The sequence below is a fragment of the Stomoxys calcitrans genome, chromosome 2 (genome assembly GCF_963082655.1).
Source record: "Stomoxys calcitrans chromosome 2, idStoCalc2.1, whole genome shotgun sequence".
NCBI classification, from domain to species: Eukaryota; Metazoa; Arthropoda; class Insecta; order Diptera; family Muscidae; genus Stomoxys; species Stomoxys calcitrans.
In genome coordinates this window covers 41,555,027-41,576,753 of record NC_081553.1, presented here as the reverse complement: position 1 = coordinate 41,576,753, position 21,727 = coordinate 41,555,027, and the positions used below count along the sequence as shown (strand labels likewise).

The 21,727-nt window shown below is 40.2% G+C and overlaps 1 protein-coding gene across 1 annotated transcript; it reads right to left on the bottom strand.

Annotated features, from left to right (window-relative positions):
- Nucleotides 1–910: 910 nt before the first annotated feature.
- On the bottom strand, nt 911–18,088 carry LOC106095682 (uncharacterized). Its single transcript, XM_059363528.1, has 10 exons — nt 17,746–18,088; nt 17,341–17,640; nt 10,858–11,452; nt 9,753–10,799; nt 7,327–7,498; nt 6,789–7,259; nt 6,505–6,639; nt 1,562–1,646; nt 1,264–1,453; nt 911–1,199 (listed from the first exon to the last, which is right to left on the bottom strand). Exons 1-10 carry the CDS (start codon nt 17,813–17,815, stop codon nt 911–913), a joined length of 3,354 nt encoding a protein of 1,117 aa, XP_059219511.1. The 5' UTR covers nt 17,816–18,088.
- Nucleotides 18,089–21,727: the final 3,639 nt, after the last annotated feature.

Below are 21,727 nucleotides of genomic sequence, written 5' to 3'. Positions count from 1 at the left end.
TAAAATGCTTATTTACTGTCCGATGTTGCCGAAATTTAGGACAGTGAGCTAGGTTAAACCTCTTGACATACTTCAGCAATATCGCACAGATCGGTTCAGATTTGAATATAGCTGCCATATAGACCGATATCTAGGTTTTAAGTTTTGAGGCCATAAAAGACGCATTTATTGTCCGATGTCGCTGAAATTTGAGACAGTGAGTTTGGTTAGGCTCTTCGAAGACCTTCTTCAATTTTGCCCAGATCGGTCCAGATTTGAATATAGCTGCCATATAGACCAATATCGCGATTTAAGTTCTTGGCCCCATAAAAGGCGCATTTATAATCCGATTTCACTGAAATTTTACACAGTGACTTATGCTAGGCTTTTCGACATCCGTGTCGTTTATGGTTCAGATCGGTTTATTTTTAGATAGCTATATCTGTATTTTAGTATTTGGTCCAAATCGGAACATATTTTGATATAACTGATATGGGACATAAGGTATGAAATTTTCACCGAATTTTGTTGAAAGGTGGTTTACATATATTCCCGAGGTAGTGGGTATCCAAAGTTCGGCCCCTTTTTACTTGTTTTTAATTTAACCTAAGATATAAAGCATAAGTTATGACTTGATTTTTATTAATTTTTGAGTATTAAGATATTATAACAATCCAACAACAATCATTCACACTTTTCACATTACACTTAAACAAATATTATGCACAAATCAATTGTAGCAATTTCTAAATTATAATGTTATACACAAAATCACTTAGAGACACTAAGCTTAGTAATACCAACAAAATCACTTTGCCATCTATATGGGAGGCTGCAGAAATACCACCTTTTTGTATTTTATTTCCTTAAAGTAAAAAAAAATCGGATCCAAAATATATAAATTTTTTCACAATTAATAAGTTTTCAACAACTACTTACGATTTTCATTACGATCCCTTACACCACAAGTCCTGTACGAAATGGTGGCCTTGCGTTTGGTATTCACATAACCAGGAATATACAAACTAGGGGCATCCAAACGCCCAGCAGCTATCAATCGAGACATATCCAATTCCAGGCGATGAGCTATGGGACCCTTGAAATGTATGATCATTTGAATGCAGGATCCTCCATGTAGCTCTTTGGTTTTACGAGCATCAACATCTAACATCCATTCGGGTATGCCCATGACCGAACGTAGTTCATCAAGAAATTGGGCTCTAGAAATAATTGCAATGATTTTTAATATATTATCTCCATGTTTTGGAAACATTCTTTACTTACACCACAAATCTGGGTGGTTTCTGTAGATTGATATATTTAATCACATTGTGATCCGGTTCTATGTTGGCACAGGCGAAACGTTCTCCTGAGTAGTCTGGACCAAATATTACCAAAGAACGGCCTATAGCTCCCACTGGGGCCTCCAAAGGGAAGTTGGGATCTGTGACCACAGTGCGTTCAGCACCAAGATCTGTATTTTTGAGAAGAAAAAATTAAAAAAGTTAAAAAGAGCGCAATGTACAATAGTTTCGTGTAGTGCAATAAGCAATCAAATTTAAAATTTTTATTTCAAACATACCTATTGTTCCCAATCTGGCTCCGACATCACCCACATAGCAGCGTAAAGGATTATCTGGGCCACATTCAAGTTCGTACAAATCACGCTTTAAATGCAATGAAACAAAATTAGTTTTATGATTATATTAAATTTAACAATCAAACTTAAAAAGTAAAAATACATTAAGTTCGACTGGGCCGAACTTTGGATAGACACTACCTCGGATGTATATACTTCGGTCAAATATTTATCATCTTTGAACCCATTGCAGCTATATGGAAAAATGGTTCGATTTGGACCAAACTCGGCATGGACGTCGATACAATTTTCTGCTCAATACAATTTTCTGCTCAATATGATAAAGCCGAATAATGGTCTATATGACACCGATATCGCAGCTATATCGGACAATAAATGCGCCTTTAATGAGCCCAATATGGCAGCTATATCCAAATATGGTCCGATCTCGAACTTAATAGAACGGATATCGAAATCATGAATCCAACTTAGCGTACCAAATTTAAGCGAAATCGGCTTCTTTCAAAGCCCCAAGACATTAAATCGCATGATCGGTCCGTATTGAGGTTACATCGAATATAGCCTATTTTCGAACTTAACATGCCTAACATGGGTCTCCTCCAGTTTGTGACGATGCTGGCTGGTATAATATAGCCTAATTGACTTTGGAGATCAACGCTCAATTGAAATGTATCGTGTATGCGCTAAAAAAGATTGGTGAGACATGGCCAGGTGCAGCACTAGATTTTGCCAAGGAGGAAGATATTCCTTCTCGACCAATTGCGCATGCTTAGATACCAAGCATTCCCTTAGATCCTGAATCGATACTTGGAAGACTAAGAGAATGTAATCCGAATCTTTCAATTACCGACTGGAAGATTGGATGAGGCTGATGATGACCAGAGACATGCAGTATTCGAACTCAACTCCGGCTGTCTCGCAGACCTCAACAAGTCTGAAGGGATTGTGTCCTACGGATTCAACAAGTTGAAACTGAATGTCTATAGAAGCTGTGGGGTTGGGAATCAGAAGACGACTCAGCAGTTGTTCTAACGATAGAGGTCTAGGTATAAATCCGTGCAAGATAGAAGTAGTTCATTTCAGCAGGAGATATATGTTGCCTACAGTGGCACCTGTGTCCTTGGGAGGAGAGAATGTTCCATTTACAGAAAGCGCAAAATGCTGGACAGGAAATTGAACTTAAAATCCAAATTTTGGAAAGCGCAAGAAAGGCAACTCTTGCCCTATACACCGCTTGTTATGCATTGGGTATATACTGCAGTTGTCAGACCTATAATGCTATATGGTTTTGTGGTTTGAAGGATGGTTCCAAACTAAACGACAAGCTGGACTTTGGTGTGAACTCTAAAGATCTAGAACTGGTCACATCGAAAAGGTTACCCGACCACTGCAGTGTGTATCAAGCGGAGATACTTGCAATTAAGGAAGTGGTGGAATGGCTAAGATATAATGTCATTATGACGATTGGCATTAATATCTTCTCAGATAGCCAGGCAGCCATTAAATCCCTGGGAAACGTATTTCTGAAAACAAAAACCGTCCTCGATTGTCGCAGATCTCTCAACGAGATGGCTGAACAGTTCAAAATTCACCTGTTCTAGGTGCCAGGCCACGGAGACATCCCAGGGAATTGTAAAACGGACGAGCTTGTGAGATATGAACTACCCTACACATTCCAGGGATACTGGAATCTGTAGATATGCCTCTAGCGACATGTAAGCTAAATTTTCAGGACCAGTCCCAAGGGACAACGAATGATAGATGGTCACAAAGAGGGGGCTGTGAGCATTCCAAAACTATGTGGCCTAATCTACATTTGAAGAGGGCTACCGCTTTGCTGTCATTTGCTAGAACAGACGTCTCACCCATTGTGTCTAATCGGAAAACATGCTGATAGACTGAAGGTTGCCAGTAGCGACTTTTGCAGACGCTGTGAGGACATCAAAGAAAAGGAGACTATAGAACACATTTTGTGTGTGTGTCCCGCACTAGCAGTCAGAAGGAGTTCCACTTTAGGTTCTCATTTCTTTGAGAACCTGTCTGATTTAGTGGATGTGAACATTCGCAAGTTATTGGGGTTTTTAAAGCTATCTGTATGGTTTAAAGGTAAGAACGAAAAGCCTTCTTCTGTTCCTGTGGTATCACAATGGACGAAAACGTCTAAGTGAGTCTGATGGCAGACTGCCACTTAAATCTAACCTAACCTATATATATTCTTGATAGTCATGAAATTTTAAGTCGATCTAGGCATGTCTGTCTGTCATCTGTCCGTCTGTCTGTCGAAAGAACGCAAACTTTGTAAGTGGTTAAAGTAGGTGCTTGAAATTTTGCCTAAATAATTCTTATTCGTGTAGGCCCATTGGGATTGTAAATGGGCCAAATCGGTCAATGTTTTGATATAGGTGCCATATAAACCTATCTTCCGATTTGTTTTCTTGATCATTTGGAAAGAACAATTACCACCCGATTTGATTGAAATTTTGCGTTTTGATATGACTTCTAACAACTCTGCAAAGTATGGTTCAAATCGGTTCATAACCTGATATGGCTGTCATATAAACCGATCTCCATATCAAACTTCCACAGCTCCTAGAGGATGCAATTCTCATCCGATTTGGCTAAAATTTTGCACGAGTCGTTTTGGAACAACTTTCAACAATGGTGACAATTATGGTATAAATAAGTTCATAACCGGAAGTAGCTGCCATAAAAACCGATCTCCCTTTTGGAGAACAAAATTTGTATCCAATTCGCCTAAAATTTTGCACGTCGCGTTTTGTTTTGACTTTTAATAACTGAGTCATATATGGTCTAAATCGGCCAATAACTTAATACAGCAGCTATATAAACCGATCTCCCAATTTGGCTTCCTAAGCCCGATTTATATAAAATTTTGGAAGTGGTATTTTTCTATGACTTCTGACATCCATGAAATGTACGGTCCATATCGGTTTATGATCTGACACAGCTCTTATATATATGAAAAAGTTAATCCAAGAACTTGTCACAACGTGTTGCCAACAGACAGACTGACGGACATGGCTAGATTGTCTTACAATGTTATGAGCATCAAGAACATATAGTGTCGGAATAGGATATCTGCATGTAAAGGGTTTTTCAACGGGGACGCTGCAAAAGTAGACTGATAGGGACCGAAAACGACGCAAACAGGGACGCTACATAAGTAGATCGATAGGGACAGCAAACGACCCCATATTTTTTGCCGCTCTTTTGACATTTCTCGTCAGTAAGGTTTGCCATTTTATAATGCAAAGATATAAGACCCAACAACGTGTCGAAATTATTCAAATTTACTACCGAAATTCGGAGTCAATGGCCTCAATGTTAAGAATCATCAACGTTTAAAATCATCTTCAGCGATGGGGCTCATTTAATGCAAAATATGTGTTATTGGTCAGGCAGCAATCCGCACGTACTTCATGTGTCATCTTTGCATCTCGATAATATAACGGTTTGGTGAGGTTTATGGGTCGGCGGGCCGTACTTCATTGGGCCGTACTTCTTCCGTGATGATCAAGACCGGCATTTTCCTATGAAATATTAACAGAATATTTTTGGCCCAATTGGATGATATGGACTTGGATGACATGTGGTTCCAACAGGATGGCGCCACAAGGCACACATCGAATGTCACAATCAATTTATTAGAAAACAAGTTTGGAGAACGTGTTTTCTTGTCGACCACTCCTTTAACTCGGACTGCGTCGACTCAAAAGGCTTCGGGTTAACCAAGTCCTCTGGCCTTCACCGCCAAATCGTCTGCCCTTTCATTCCCACTTACTCCGTTATGGCCCGGCACCCAAACGATGCGGATTTTGCCATTCTAATAGAAGGCGTTAATCTCCTTCTTACACTGCAAGACTGTTCGTAACCTTACCATGCTGATTGTTATTGCCCTTATGGGAATTTTACTGTCCGTACTCGACGTCCTCGCGTTAGCACCACACCACTTCACGCATTCCGTGATCGCCCGGATCTCCGCCTGCAAGATCGTATTACGGTCAGGCAGTCTAAAGATCTCAGTCCCTGGGTTCTCAATGTAAAACCCCAGGCCCACTCTGTCCTCTAGCTTTGATCCATCCCTGTAACATGATTTTCCAGATGGCAATACTAGGGTTCCGTCAATCCAAGACTGTGCCGATGACGGCAGTGCTTCGCAAATAGACGTCAAGGTTAATTTCAGGTATCCGATCGGAAACCTCTTCCTTTCCTTCCAGGATTCCTATCGCCGCCTCGATTATACCGCGATGGTATGAGCTGCTCCCATCCTCAATCCATTCTCCCATCGCCTTAAGTCTCATAGCCGCAGTGGTTGCCTCACACTTAATCTGTATGTCAATATCTAGAATAGTCTCCAGTGCCTTGGGGGCGTGGTCCTCATCGCTCCACCTATGCCAAGACAACATGTTCTCTGACCCAGTTGTATGTTCCTTCTGTTGTACTTTTTCTCCATAGCAGTCCACCAAACTTCTGAGACGTAAGTAAGTATTGGTCTAATCCCGCTCCTGTGGAGCCAATGGACTATCCTCGGATTCAGGCCCCATTTCTACAAAGAGCCCAACATCTGTGAGCCTTCTCAGTACGCCCCTGAATGTGACACTTCAAATTCAGTTTCCTGTCCAAGATTTTGCACTAAATAAAATTGTTTGTTATTTTGTTCCCATCTCCTGCCAAAATAGCTCTCTCTGCTCTCTTCATCTTCATTTGTCTCATGTTCATTGTTCTCTCTATCATGTTTGTGTCTTAAGTCTTTTTCAATTAATCTCGAAGTTTGTGTCTTAAGTCTTTCGGAATCTAGGGTTTGTGTCTTAAGTCTTTCAGCAAAACTTGAACTTCTTCTTGTGTTGGCATCATTACTGACTTCTGATACATAAAATCGTTGAAATTTTATAAAATTAACTTACATTCAAAGGATCTGCCAATTGGGTAAAATAGGGATTCCAAACATAACCTCCAGCTACACATCGAGTGATTGTGGGCTTAACAGCGGCATCAACACCAACAGGATTTACAAAAATTTGCCAATTATGATTTCGGGTCTGTAAACGAAACAAAATTTTAATTATACACCACATTTTATGTAAAAAAAAAAAAAAATAGAGAAAGAAGGGTTTAAATCAACATTTCTTAGATATTTCAAACTTCAAATATCTTCTTTATTTTCTCTCAAAATATTATTTCTACTTACCACATTCCTATCATTTTTACCAGGATGCCTCAATTTCACCTCTAACACAGTATCCGATTGACTTCCATCATTATGTATCAGTTGTGTCATTTTAACATAGCCATAGGCATAACCAGTAGGATGATGAAACGAAGCAATGGCTCTTATCTCACGAGCCTCATGTGGTGAATAACCTCTCTCTAGGGTACTACAGGCCCAGCGAGCATTTCGTTTTTTCTTATGAATCACCACCGAACGGCCAATAATGCTGTTTATGCCAAACAAAGGAAGACGAGTATCATTGTAATAATCCTCATATTGAGTCAAAGAATCCAAAGTGCCAAATTTTCCACTCAAATCACCCATCTCATATTGTTCCGTACTGCCTTGATGGGGTGGTGGTGATAATTTGGGGTTAACTTGGTAGGGATTAAAATGTCCATAGAGAGTGCTGTCCTCGCAGGGAAAAGCGAGATTATTTTCCACGGGGGTCTGGTTTCGAGTGGTTAAGAAGAATTGGTTAGTTGCAGAGATGTTAATATGGGTCTTGTTGTCTTACCATATGTATGTGATAGCCACTGTTTTGCTCTAAACCCTTGAACTGCACTTCCACATTGCTGATGTCATATTCGGATTGTTGGGTTACCTCTACTTTACCTAATACACTGACATCATCACCATTGCCAAACCATTCTTTGGCCACTACTTTACGACGAAAATGACCATTGATGCTAAAATAGAGAAAAGAAAAAATCCCAATAAAATTTAAGTCCTATGAGTCGCGAATTATCTGTGCAGTCATTTCTAGAATTTAGGGTCGAAACACCGTAGAGTGAAAAAGGGAGTTCCCCAAGGTGGGGTGATATCTCCGGCACTGTTTAACCTCTACCTACAGTGTTTCCATTCCAGCCCTCCAGATGGCAAAGAGATCGTATTATATGCGGACGATTGTACGATCATGGTATCAGGTCGCCCATCCATTGATGACATCTGCGATAGGTTAAACGTCTATCTCAATGAACTTGCAGCCTATTTCTTTGCAAGTTAAAGATATATGCCTCCAAATCTTTTGCCACATTGTTCACTACAAAAATGCAAATTTTGCCCATGAACATTCTGCTAAGGAACTGGGGTAAACATATCAATGAGTGCAGTCTGATTCAAATTTTATGCTCAATGATAAGGGGCTTCCTTTTTACAGCCGAGTCCGAACGGCGTGTCACAGTGCGACATCTCCTTCGAGAGAAGTTTTACATGGCATAGTACCTCACAAATGTTGCCAGCATTAGAAGGGGAAAACCAAAGCTGACAATTGTTTCTGATGGTCTCCCCAGGATTCGAACACAAGCGTTCAGCGTCATAAGCGGACATGCTAACCTCTGAACTACGGTGGCCTCAATTGTTCCCTACAATGAGGTGGATAATGAGCTGAATGTGATAATCGATGGAGAAACGATTCCAAGCATCAAATGTCCCAGAATACTTCTGACACCAATTTGGCAGCTCTTACACATTCTCCCCACATGCCACTTCAATTATCGCTAAGGTCAAAAGTGTTCGAGTCGCTTGCCGCCAGCACTTGGGGTGCTAACAAAGGAACCTTGTTGACCACGTACAAAGTAATTGGTCGGTCTGTTGCAAGTTATGCAGCGGAAGTGTGGTCTCGTAAGCTATGTTACCCGCAGTGGGGTAATATTAAAATCTGTCAGAATGCCTCTCTTCGAACTGCGACGGGTTGTCTCCTCATTTCTCACGTGGATTATCTCCATCAGAAGACAAAAATTTGACGAGTGCGAAGACATAATTACATGCTGTTCAAGCGATACCTTCTGGGCTGTTATCGCAGGGAACATCCAAATAGTCATCTTGTGGATAGGTATCCGCCGTCCAGACGCCTTAAGGTGGATCTACATGATCTAGAGTGTGATCAAGAGAGAAGCTCCAGAATAAGTGTGAATAGACAAGCTTCATGCGGACACGGTACTAGATGCGGTGAATAGCTACCGGGTGAATGTGGTCCTTGGAGAATGACGTCCTCCCATTGCACCTGAAGAAATTAACCTCCCCCGGCAATGAAGAGAAGTTCTGGCTCAATTACGATCCAGCAGTTGGTGCAGCCTCAACTCCTACAGAGCAAGAATTGATGCCAACGTGCAGGATGTATGTCTCGATTGTGATCAGGGACCATACGAACACGTCAACTGTTTAATTGCCCAGTCTGACCCTCTCGACTCAGGCTCATATCCCTCTCACCTCAGTCGCAGAGTTCCTGGATAGGGATATTCAGCAGAACCAAGCAGACGAAGGAAGTGAAAACGGAAAATTTTCGCGAAAACGTTGAGAAATTTCCATATTCAGTTGTTCATAGCAATTTATCAATATTTTCGCGAAAAATATACAATTTCACAAGGCCAAAACTGCCTAAAGGAGCATTCCAATGCTTTTGCGATGTACTAAAGAGTTCTTAAATATTGCCTTGGCTACAAATTTTTTCTTAGTGTTGGATCGAAAATCTCAATGGTTTGACTGTTAAAGGGCAAAATATCAAAAAAAGTGAAACAAATCTGAGAAAGAATTGCAAGTCAAAATCTGGAGCCACGATTTTCACCATAGACATATAGTCTGGTGAACGTTCTTGCTCAGTACAATCCCAAGAATCAGAAATCTCCCACCCTTATGTCCACAGTGATATCGGTGTATAAATATACGCACCCTTTTTTCAATCTTAGCTAAATGTTGACAAAAATACCATAAAATTAAAATTTTTACCAAATTTTTTATGCATAAAGATTCCAATTTGACTAAATCTCCCAATCACCTATTTTTGACATTTCCAATAAAATCATAATTTTAGCAAAATTTTCATTAGAATTGAAGAAAGTGGTAGTTTTAGGTAAAATTCCTCTAGAAATCAAGTTTAAATTTTAAAAAATTTTCCTTTATATTTGAAACCTTGAACTTGCTATGGCTTTCTTTTTTACTTACATGGAACACGCCAATCTCTCTCCCCTCGCTTTGGGTCCAAAATCATCATAGATCACCAAAGACTTTCCCATGATGTTATGCCTTCCAGATAGAGGCAAATTGGTGTCAGTGAATATGCGTCGACTAATCTCTTGGGCATTACGCTTACTGCCCGCTATATTTAATGTACCCATGCGTATATCCAAAGCTCCTACCCTACACATGGCAGGCAGACGAGGACTACAATAATCATCCACCGAACGATTTCCCCAATCTACTTTGTAGGGATTAAAAACTCCTCCTGTGGATATGCAACGATTTTGCCAATCATAGAAATCTTTGCCAGGCGCACTACTGTGTATGGCCCATCTATGGGCAAATGTATTATTCTGGGTGGAACCATCAGCATGTATTAGATATTCAAAAATCACTGTGGTATCCTGCCAAGGTTCCTCGGCGGGCTGACGAAATAGCACTCTACCCACAATAGGATAACGAAATAGGACTTGGGCTGTAAACATGGGTTTCTGGTACATGCCATTCATTTCATATTGATTGATATTGGCACAATCCCACAACATTTCGGTGATATTTTCCACATTGGTGCGATTAAATTGTGAAATGATCATGCTGCGATGAGCCACACTCTCCAGACCCTGCAGGGGTAGGAATATATCCCAGTATAAGCCATTAAGCTCCGAAGTGGCTCCTGATAATGTATAATGATGATAATAATTTTTATTACGACTCTGCAACTTGCCGCTTATATCCCCTATAGGGTATTGATCTTGGGTACCATAACCTGCTGGAGGTATTTCAGTTTTTTCTATTTCCCTGGGATTATAAATCTCTCCAGTAGAATCACAATAATCTGGCAGCCCTAGTTTATGGGGCACGGGAGGAAGTTGATGAATACGAAAACTGGCCACATCTTCGGCAAATTTTTTCGCCACATGCTGGGCATATTGGTCCACAGTGTTTATGGTGAAATTCAAAAAGGTGGGATCAAATTTAGAGCGTTGGGTCATGGTGATTTCTCCTTGAATGCCGGCATGGTTGACAATTGATCTAAAAAAAGGGGATAACAATGAATTCAAATTTATTTTTTTTTCTCATTCTTACTCACTTATAAGTCAAAGGCTTTACACGCCTTATCTGCGTGCAAGCCAAAAAATTTTCCGGATGCTGATCCTCGTACAACACCAAGTACAAAGTACGATGTGGTATGGTCAAATCTGAAGGCAGCAAGGCCAACTTCTCATCACGAAATACAGCACGCTGTGGTGATTTCAAGGCATTCTTAGCTACCCTTAGCATACCCAATCGATTATCCAGATCTCCTATGCCATTACCCTCCCCCTCCCCAGCAGGATCGAATACTAATTGTAAGAAATTACAATTATCCTCGGTACGATGATGATCGTATTTTAATATGTCTGTCACAAATATTTTCCAACGATGTTTTGTCATGTGTTCGCTAGGATCCGAGTTCGTGGGTTGTGATTGGATGTGATACAGATCAGAGTAGATAAGGGTATCCCCAGATGCCTCTTCTGTGGGCGCCAACCATCGGAAGTACACAGAACCAGTGATGGGAGTATTGAATCGGGCCTCGGCCACATGCTCCACAGATACCTGTATGGTGGTGATGGTGGCACAGGCGCGTACATTGCGGGAGATTTCGGTCAGTACTAGGGATTTACCCCAAATACCTTTGGGACCTGAAAAAATAGGGAAAATGAGTTAGAGAAAAGTGAACAGTTCGACTGGAGAATATTGTGTACAACGAACAGCTTCCATTAAAGCAGTAACTAAACAAGTAAAAGTGGGCCACGTTCGGCCTAGCCGTATCTTGGGAACCAACCACCATGATTTCCGCGGCTGCATTAGTGCTACTCGAAATTTACCATGCTTTCTATTGTATATATAGACTGACCGACATATCCTACTTTATGTTCTCTGCCTATAGGAAAAAATCATCCAGAAATCAGAAAATCATATTGGAGGATATAAAAGATTAGTCCCCGACAAACCAAATTTATAATACCCACCACCGTAGAACGAGGATGTATTCATTTTGTCATTCCGTTTAAATGCAATGCAAATTTGTCCATGAACATTCCCAGCTAACTTCTCCCATATCAATGAGTGCAGTTCAATTCCAGATTAAGCTCAAAGATAAGGGGCCTCCTTTTTATAGCCAAGTCCGATAGGAGTTTTTACATAGCAAAATACCTCACAATTAGTTGGGTTCTTATCCGATGAGTACCCATTGACGGCAGGTATACCACAAAGCTCTGTCCTTTTCCCTTCCCTTTTTATACCCACCACCATAGGATGGGGGTATACTAACCTAGTCATTCTGTTTGTAACACTTAGAAATGTTGATCTAGGACCCCATAAAGTATATATATTCTTGATCGTCTCGACATTGTGAGTCGAACTAGCCATATACCTCCGTCCATCCTTTCGTCTGTCTAAACCACGATAGCGGTCGAACGCGTAAAGCTAGACGCTTGAAGTTTTGCACAGATACTAAAAATTGATGAAGATCGTTGGGGATTGCAAATAGGCCATATCGGTTCAGATTTGGATATATATGGCGGAAATTTTAAACATAGTGTTCTGTTATCACTTCCAGCAAATGCGGTAAGTACGGACCAAATCGGTCAAGAACATGATATAGTTCCCACACAAACCGATCTCCCGATTAGATTTCTTGAGCCCCTAGGAGCCTCAATTTTAATCCGGTTTGGTTGAAATTTTGCACATAATGTTCTGTAATGACTCTTAACAACTGCCGACGACAAGTAGTCTGCGTCATTCAAATTCAATAGACCATAGGTCCAATCCTCAAGAAATTGTGAGAAGGAGGCGCATAATGGATAAGACGCTCTCCTAGTATTTGTTGGCAATTTCCGAACGTTGTAGAATGAACAGAGTAGGCTTTAACGCTCAGAAGACGCAGTGCTGTTTCTTGTCTCACAAGCGATTCACTAACCCGCTACAATCGTCAATATCTATCGACGGTTCTGGGCATGAAGATACAGTGTGATGTCCGTTGGTCAAAACACGTATTCGAAGAAGAAGTCGAAAGAAGCATTCAAGTGTTTGGGCTATCTTAAGTGGTGCAAGAAGTAATTCACATCTTCTGATCTTCTAAATATCTATACTACATCAGGCAGAGGACGGAATATAACTCTCATATATGGGCAGGGGATCCAAATTCATCCTTGGAGCTAGTTGACCGGGTTCAGCGGAGAGCGATGATTTTGATTGGGGACAGTACGGTATCCAACTTTATTGCTTCTTTAGAACATCGTTGGATTGTGGATAGCGTTGTATTGCTCTATCGTTATTTTCATGGCGTGTGTTCCAGGGATATTCGTCGTCTTATTCCTGACGTTAGGATGTTCACCAGAAATACAAGACTTGCCAGGAACTCACGCCCGTTTATAATTGATTGGCCAGTTGACCAAACTATGCATTACCGAGAAAATCCATTTTTCGCCCGAATCATTTGTATGTGGAATCGAGTCCCGGCTAGTGTCTTTCCCATCAACATTGACGTTCAGAAACATAAGTCAACCCTACTCCCTCTTTCCCCACTCCAGGCCTTAACTTTCCTAATTGCCAACGCAATGCACTGCATTTGTATGAGACATCCCCTGCGTGTTGGTAAAAAAAAAACGACTAAGATGATCTAGCCATGTCCATCTGTCTGTCCTTGCATCCATTTGTCCGTCTGATAAAATCCCGCTACAGTCAGTAAAAAAATTAATAATAAATTTTGACTTTACACAGCACGGGATAGCCGTGAGCACTACACAGGACTCTGAGGTCCTATCTGTGTGATGTTCATTGGTGTCACGTGAAGCTTAGCTGCGAGCTACCGAGCGCGCCCACAGGTTGCGGATAGAGGAATGCTTTAAACCGAGTAGCTGCAACGGCAGTCGCGGATAATCAACGGTATAGAGCGGAGAGTCTGAGTGAGAGGTCGGGCGGCACCGGCTCTTGCAAAAATAGTGAGTGTTTATCATGCTTGATATGACAAGGCGAGTTATTGATGCCTTTAAATAACCAATGGTCACCCTGTCCCAGCGGCGATCGGTCCTTTGGACCGAAACGAGCTTACTCACCTACAGAAGCTTGACGAGGATCGCTACCTTCACATGCAATGTGGCTACAACAACAGATCCTTTTTTTTGTCCATAGGCAGGTTAAGTTCAAAGATGGCCTATGTCTTGATATAGCGACCTTATAGACCGATCTTCTGATTGAGGGTCTTATGCCCATAAAGGACGGACTTATTACCCAATTTTACTAAAATTTAGAATTATTGGTTTGCCCAAAAAGTAATTGCTGATTTTTTAAAAGAAAGTAAATGCATTTTTATTAAAACTTAGAATGAACTTTAATCAAATATACTTTTTTTACACTTTTTTTCTAAAGCAAGCTAAAAGTAACAGCTGATAACTGACAGAAGAAAGAATGCAATTACAGAGTCACAAGCTGTGAAAAAATTTGTCAACGCCGACTATATGAAAAATCCGCAATTACTTTTTGGGCAACCCAATATGTTAGGTTAGGTTTAGGTGGCGGTCTGCCATCCCACTCAATTAGACGTTTTCGTCCATTCTGATACCACAGGAACAGAAGAAGGAAGATGCCTTCTAGTTCATACCGTTGAACCATTGAAATCGTTATAAAAATCCCAATAACTTCAAATCCGAATTTTCACATCCGCTAAATCAGAGAGGCTCTCAAAGAAACGAGAACCTAAAGTGCATCTCCTTCTGACTGCTAGTGGGGGACATACACACAAAAGGTGTTCTGTAGTCTCTTCTTCTTCGATGTCCCCACAGCTTCTGCAAAATTCGTTGCTGGAAACCTTCAGTCTGTCAGCATGTTTTCCGATTAGATAGTGACCTGTCATGACGGACACAATGACTGAGACATCTGTTCTAGCCAATGACAACAAAGCGGAAGACCGCCTTATGTCCAGAAAAGGCCACATAGTTTTGGAATGCTCACAGTCCCCTCTTTGTGACCATCTATCATTCGTTGTCCTTCGGGCCTGGTCCTGAAAACTTAGCTTACATGTCGCTAGAGGCATACCCCCGGATTCCAGTATCCCTGGAATGTGTAGGGTTGTACGTAGACACGCAAGCTCGTCCTCTTTACAGTTCCCTGGGGTATCTCTGTGGCCCGGCACCCAGAACAGGTGAATTTTGAACTGTTCAGCCATCTCGTTGAGAGATCTGCGACAGTCGAGGGTGGTTTTTGTGTTCAGAAATGCGTTCTCCAGGGATTTAATGGCTACCTGGCTGTCTGAGAAGATACATATGCCAATCGTCGTAATGACATTATGTCTCAGCCATTCCACCACTTGCTGAATTGCAAGGATCTACGCTTGATACACGCTATGTTAAGACCTATGATATCCTTACCCCGTATGGTTGAGATCGGTCCAAATTTGAGTATAGATGTCATATACATCGATCTTCTGATTTAAGATGCCTTAATTATTACCTGACTTTACTAAAATTTTGCACAGCACAGAGTTGTGCTAAGAACTTTGATATCCGTATCGAGTATAGTCCAGGTCGGACTATATTTAAATACAACTGTCATATGTATATACCCATCTCCCGATTTAAGGTTTTGGGCCGATAGAAGCCTCATTAATTACCCGTTGTTGCTGAAATTCGGCATAATAAGTTGTCTTAGGACCCTCGACATGCGTATCAAATATATTAATATTGCCCCATATAGATCGATATCCCGATATAAGGTCTAACGCAAATAGACCGATATGAGGTTTAACCGATTTTGCTGAAATTTAGCAAAGTAAGTTGTCCTAGGACCCTCGACACCGATGATCTCCATATAGACCGATCAACCGATTTAAGGTCGAAGATTCATTTATTCCCCGATTTCGCTGAAATTTCGTACGATCGGACTATATTTGGATACAGCTGTCATATGTATACACCTATCTCCCGATTTATGGTTTTGGGCCTATAGAAACCCCATTTATTACCCGATATTGCTAAAATTCGGCACAATAAGTTGTCTTAGAACCCTTGACATCTGTATCAAATATATTAATATAGCCCCCATATAAGCCGATGTCCCGAAATAAGGTCTAACGCAAATAGACCGATATAAGGCCTACCCAATTTTGCTGAAATTTAGCAAAGTGAGTTGTCCCAGGACTCTCGGCCACGATATTAAATATGGTCTGGATCCGATAATAATTTGTTATAACCCCTATATAGACCGATCACCCGATTTAAGGTCAAATACTCATAGAAGCCGCATTATTACCCGATTTCGCTGAAATTTCCCACTGTGAGCTGTATTGGGTTAGGATGAGATTAAATTTGGATATAGCTCCATATCTACCGATCTCCCAATTTATGGTCTTTCCCCCATGAATGCCTTATTTATCACCCGATTTCGCTGAACTGCGTTAGATTCTCAACGTCTGTACTGGGTTTGGTGTAGATCGGACCATATTTCGATATAGCTGCTGCGGGTTCATAAATGATGGTGGCAATCCAAAGAACGGCCTGGCCCAACTTAAAGCCTTTTTAGTTGTTTTTTTTTTTGTACACACACTACCATAGGGTGGGGTATACTAATCTAGTCATTCCGTTCGTAACACCTCGAAATACTTGTCTAAAACCCCATAAAGTAGATATATGTCGAAATCACGATAGCGGTCGAACGCGTAAAGATAGCCACTTGAAATTTTGCACAGATACTTAATATCGATGTAGGTAATTGGATTGCAAATGGGCCATTTCGGTTCAGATTTAGATATAGCTCCCATATAAACCAATCTCCCGATTTGACTGCTTGAGCTTCTGGAAGACGCAATTTTTGTTCGATTTGGCTGAAATTTTGCAGGAAGTGTTCCGTTATGACTTCCAACAACTGCGTAAAGTACGATTCAATTCGGCCAAGAAGCTGATATAGCTCCCATGTAAACCGATCTCCTGATTTGACTTCTCGAGGCCTTACAAGCCGCAATTTTTCTTCGATTCGGCTGACATTTGGCGTGCGATGCTCTGTTACGACTTTCTTGAGCTTCTGGAAGACGCAATTTTTGTTCGATTTGGCTGAAATTTTGCAGGAAGTTTTCCGTTATGACTTCCAACAACTGCGCAAAGTATGGTTCAAATCGGTCAAGAAGCTGATATAGTTCCCATGTAAACCGATCTTCTGATTTAACTTCTTGAGGCCTTACAAGCGGCAAGTTTTCTTCGATTAGGCTGGAATTTTGCACGCGATGCTCTGTTATAACTTCCAGCAACTGTGCCAAGTACCGTCCAAATAGGTCCTTAGTCTGATATAGCTCCCATGTCTACCGGTCTCTCGATCATCCTTGTTCGATTCCTAGTAGCTTTAATTTTTGCTGGCTCGACAGTTGAAATTTGGAATGTATAATAAAATTATGCCCCACAACTAAATTTATTTTGTATAAATTTTTTTGCAGAATTCATGGTGGTGGGTTCCCAAGATTCGGCCCGGCCGAACTTAGCACGCTTTTGCTTGTTTTTGTTGCATGTCCTCAGTTTTCGCTGGCCCACCTTATACTTACCTATCAATTGCATTTCCTTATACCACATAGCTGATTCATTTCCGGGCATGATGATATACTCCAAGTCATCATCAAATGTTAGAATTTGATCACCCAAACGTTGAAGTTCGCAGCGCTCATTTGTATCGGTGTTCGAATAGTCAACGGGAAATTTGCGCACCGACCAACTCCATACCTGGTCAGGAAATTGCAGTGTGGTTTCTAATTCCGCCAAGATTTCCACATGACTAGAGTTGACTTGGCGAAAAGTTATTTCGCCATGTAGGCCATGTTGGGAGATATAGGCAATCAAATGTTGTCCTAAATCGAAGCGAAACATACATTAAAAAGTTAAATGATTCACCTTAACAGCTATACCGGGTTTTGCCGTAAGTTTTTGGCTCAACCAGGTCTCAATCTACATACCTGTGGCTTGTGACGCAATACCCAACAAGACCAAGACAAAGAAATGTTGACTGGTAGGGAAGTTTAACATTTTGTTAAACTGCTCTTAATTTTAATTTGTTTTGTTTTTTCCTATGGCTCTAATTGGTTAAAACTATTTTCTTGAGAATTGTTAAACAATTTTCACATAAATTTGACTTTTCCTTAGTTGCAGAAGAATTCCATTTCACTTTCACATTTTTCCACTTTTTTTTCAATTATGGGAACTTTTGTTTAACGTCAGCAATATGTATGAGCCATAGCAAAAGAAATCTCTGTCTTCGACGGTAGTTTAAACTCAACTGAGAGTCAAACACAGCAATGGCTTGAAGTCTTCATGTGGTAGTGGTCGACGAAATACCGCATGAAATGAAAATTGCACAGAGAGTATAAACACGGTGAGTTTTAAAGGCATGTGTGAGAGCTACAGCTAACAGCTCTCTGTAATGCAGTGCGTTGCGCATGCTCTTTGTTTTGATTTCAGCTTTTGTTTAGTTCTTATTTTTCCCAACTTTGTTTTGATCGTGGCTTGCGTCAAAACCAGTTTGGGACATCAAAAAACAGCTGTTGGCCATTAAATTGTTTGTTTGGCATTTTCTATTGAGTGTCAAAAGAGCCAATTTGGTGAACTTAAAAAATTGTTAGTAACGACAGGGTAGTTCAGACATTATTAATATATAAGATTAAAACATGGAGGAAGTAAAATCTTCATTACATAGATATAAAAACCTCAGTTCTTCAATTTACGCAGGAAGCTAACTGGCCATTGTGGTTTACCATATTCCTAGATGATATTTTGAAAAAAGTTTTTTTTTTTTTTTATATATTTAAAAATATAGTGTTAACTTTCAAGAATCTTTTAAAGGTTGTTTTTATATCCTCCACCATTGGATAGGGGGTATACTAATTTCGTCATTCTGTTTGTAACTACTCGAAATATTCGTCTGAGACCCCATAAAGTATCGTCGCGACACCGAAGGAGTAAAGCTAACTTCCGGAGGAGTAAAGCTAGCCGCTTGAAATTTTGCATAAATACTTCTTATTAGTGTAGGTCGGTTGGAATTGTAAATGGGCCATATCGGTCTATGTTTTGATATAGCTGCCATATAATCCGATCTTGGGTCTTGACTTCTTGAGCCTCTAGAGTGCGCAAATCTTATCCGATTGGAATGAAATTTTGCACGACGTGTTTTGTTATGATATCCAACAACTGTGACAAGTATGGTTCAAATCGGTCAATAACCTGATATAGCTGCCATATAAACCGATCTTGGGTCTTGACTTCTTGAGCCTCTAGAGTGCGCAAATCTTATCCGATTGGAATGAAATTTTGCACGACGTTTTTTGTTATGATATCCAACAACTGTGTCAAGTATGGTTCAAATCGGTTCATAACCTGATATAGCTGTCATATAAACAGATCTGGGGACTTGACTTCTTGAGCTTCTAGAGGGCGCAATTCCTATCCGATTTGGCTGAAATTTTGCAAGACGTTTTTTATTGTTACTTTCAACAACTATGTCAAATTAGGTTCAAATCGGTTCATAACCTGATATAGCTGTCAGATAAACCGATCTTGGATCTTGACTTCTTATCCGATTTGCCTGAAATTCTGTACGACGGATTCTCTCATGACCATCAGCATACGTGTTTATTATGGTCTGAATCGGTCTATAGTCTGATACAGCTTCCATATAAATCGTTCTCTCTATTTTACTTCTTGAGCCCCCAAAGGGCGCAATTCTCATTCGAATTGGCTGACACAGGTCTCCAACATATAATTTAATTGTGGTCCAAACCAGACCATATCTTGATATCGCTCTAACAGCAGAGCAAATTTTTTCTTGCATCCTTTTTTGCCTAAGAAGAGATGACGGGAAAAGAAATCGACAAATGCGATCCATGGTGGAGGGTATATAAGATTCGACCCGCCCAAACTTAGCACGCTTTTACTTGTTTTAGGTGTGGTTTTCATGAAGATTACAATGCATATATTTTTAATTTCTTTGCATGTTAGGGCGAGGAGCATTTTTTTTAAATGATGTACGAATTTCTCTTTCGAGATGAGCTTTATGATCGCATAAAATTTAATGTTATAAACAAAAATATTGTTTTTATACCCTACACCACTACTAACACCCAAAAGGAAGAGAGATTCATAAGTATACCGATCGACGCAGAATCACTTTCTGATTCGATGTAGTTATTTCCGTCCGTCTGTCTGAAAGTCTCAAAATTTGGTACAGGCATGTTCTTCGGCCTAGAGACGAAGCATATTGGAATTGGAAAAAATTGGAATATAGCTCCCATATATATATTCGTCCTATTTTGAGAAATATTGCAAGAAAATCCTCATTTTTTAATCGATTTGCCAAATTTTGCAGGAAGGATTTTCTTATGACTCTCGATATTACTGGCGAATTTCATAGAAATCGGCCCAGATTTAGATATAGCTGTCATATTTGTATATGACAAGCTACTGCAAGCGCATTGTTTGACCAATCATGCCAAAATTTTGCACAACGCTTTCCTCGAGGACTACCCCATTATCCGAGACGTTTGCTCGAAATCGGTTCAGAATTAGCCATAGCTTCCATATATATGTTGGTCAGATTTTGGGTAATTTGCAATAATGTTGTCATTTGTCAACAGTAGTTATTACAGTTTGAACATATTTGCTCGCCGACGTCCATCAAAATTGGTTCAGAATTTTATATATTGGGTTGCACAAAAGTAATTGCGGATTTTTTAAAAGAAAGTAAATGCATTTTTAATAAAACTTAGAATGAACTTTAATCAAATATACTTTTTTTTACACTTTTTTTCTAAAGCAAGCTAAAAGTTACAGCTGATAACTGACAGAAGAAAGAATGCAATTACAGAGTCACAAGCTGTGAAAAAATTTGTCAACGCCGACTATATGAAAAATCCGCAATTACTTTTTGGGCAACTTATCTCCCACATTGTGCTTATAGGGTAGGTAAAGGGCGTTATACAGTCGACAACGCCCGACTTTTGCCCCTCTTTACTGGTTTTTTTTTATAAAGATAAGCGTTTGTCATAAGTTTTTAAATGATTTAGGCAAGGGTTTGCCGCTGCTTACTCAAATAAATTTCAGCCAAGAGGCCAATTTTTCGACCACTTTTTTCAGCATTTGGGACCGTGTTTGTACAAAAAGTCTATTGATTATAAGTAAAACTATTCATCATAACATGACAAACCAAAAATAACCGAACGACTTGCCGCATAGCAATACAACTTGTTAGAGAAGTTTTAACATGGCAGGATATCTCACGAAAGTAGCCAGCATTAGTAAAGGAAAAACAACAGCTCAAAAATTTTCCGATGTTCAGGCAGGGATTTGCACCCCATGCATTCGGCGTCATAGGTGAACAAGCTAACCTAGCTCCACGGTGACCTCCAATTTTGTTTGTAACAACTTGAAATATTGATCTTGGGCCAGGGACATAGCCTGGGGGATAACTATCGGGCCGAGGAGTCTGCTACGTCTGGAGGCCGTAGCAGACTACTCGGCTCCAATTTTTGCCTGATTTTGCAGAAATTTGGTACATAGAGTAGACATATGCCCTTCAATTAAGTTCGTTTGAAAAAATTGTTGGCAAATACATGGTGTTGGGGTATCAAGATGCGGCCCGGCCGAACTTGTTTTTTTTTTTTTCAAATTAACAGGAACTTGCCCATAAAGATTGTTATTAAGATACTGCTCAATTTTGTATAGATTCATATGTTTTAATTGGAAATGAATTCTATACTTATTCAAAACGATTTAACATACTTTTCATCGACTGATAAAAATATGAAGCTCCACAAATATACTGCAAATAGTAAACAAATAAACAGTACACATTATACACACGCTTGAAATTGAATGACTTTTGAACCCCATCTTCTATTAAAGAGACGTTCTTTTGATAAGCCCGATCCAAACAACCTACAGTTCAAA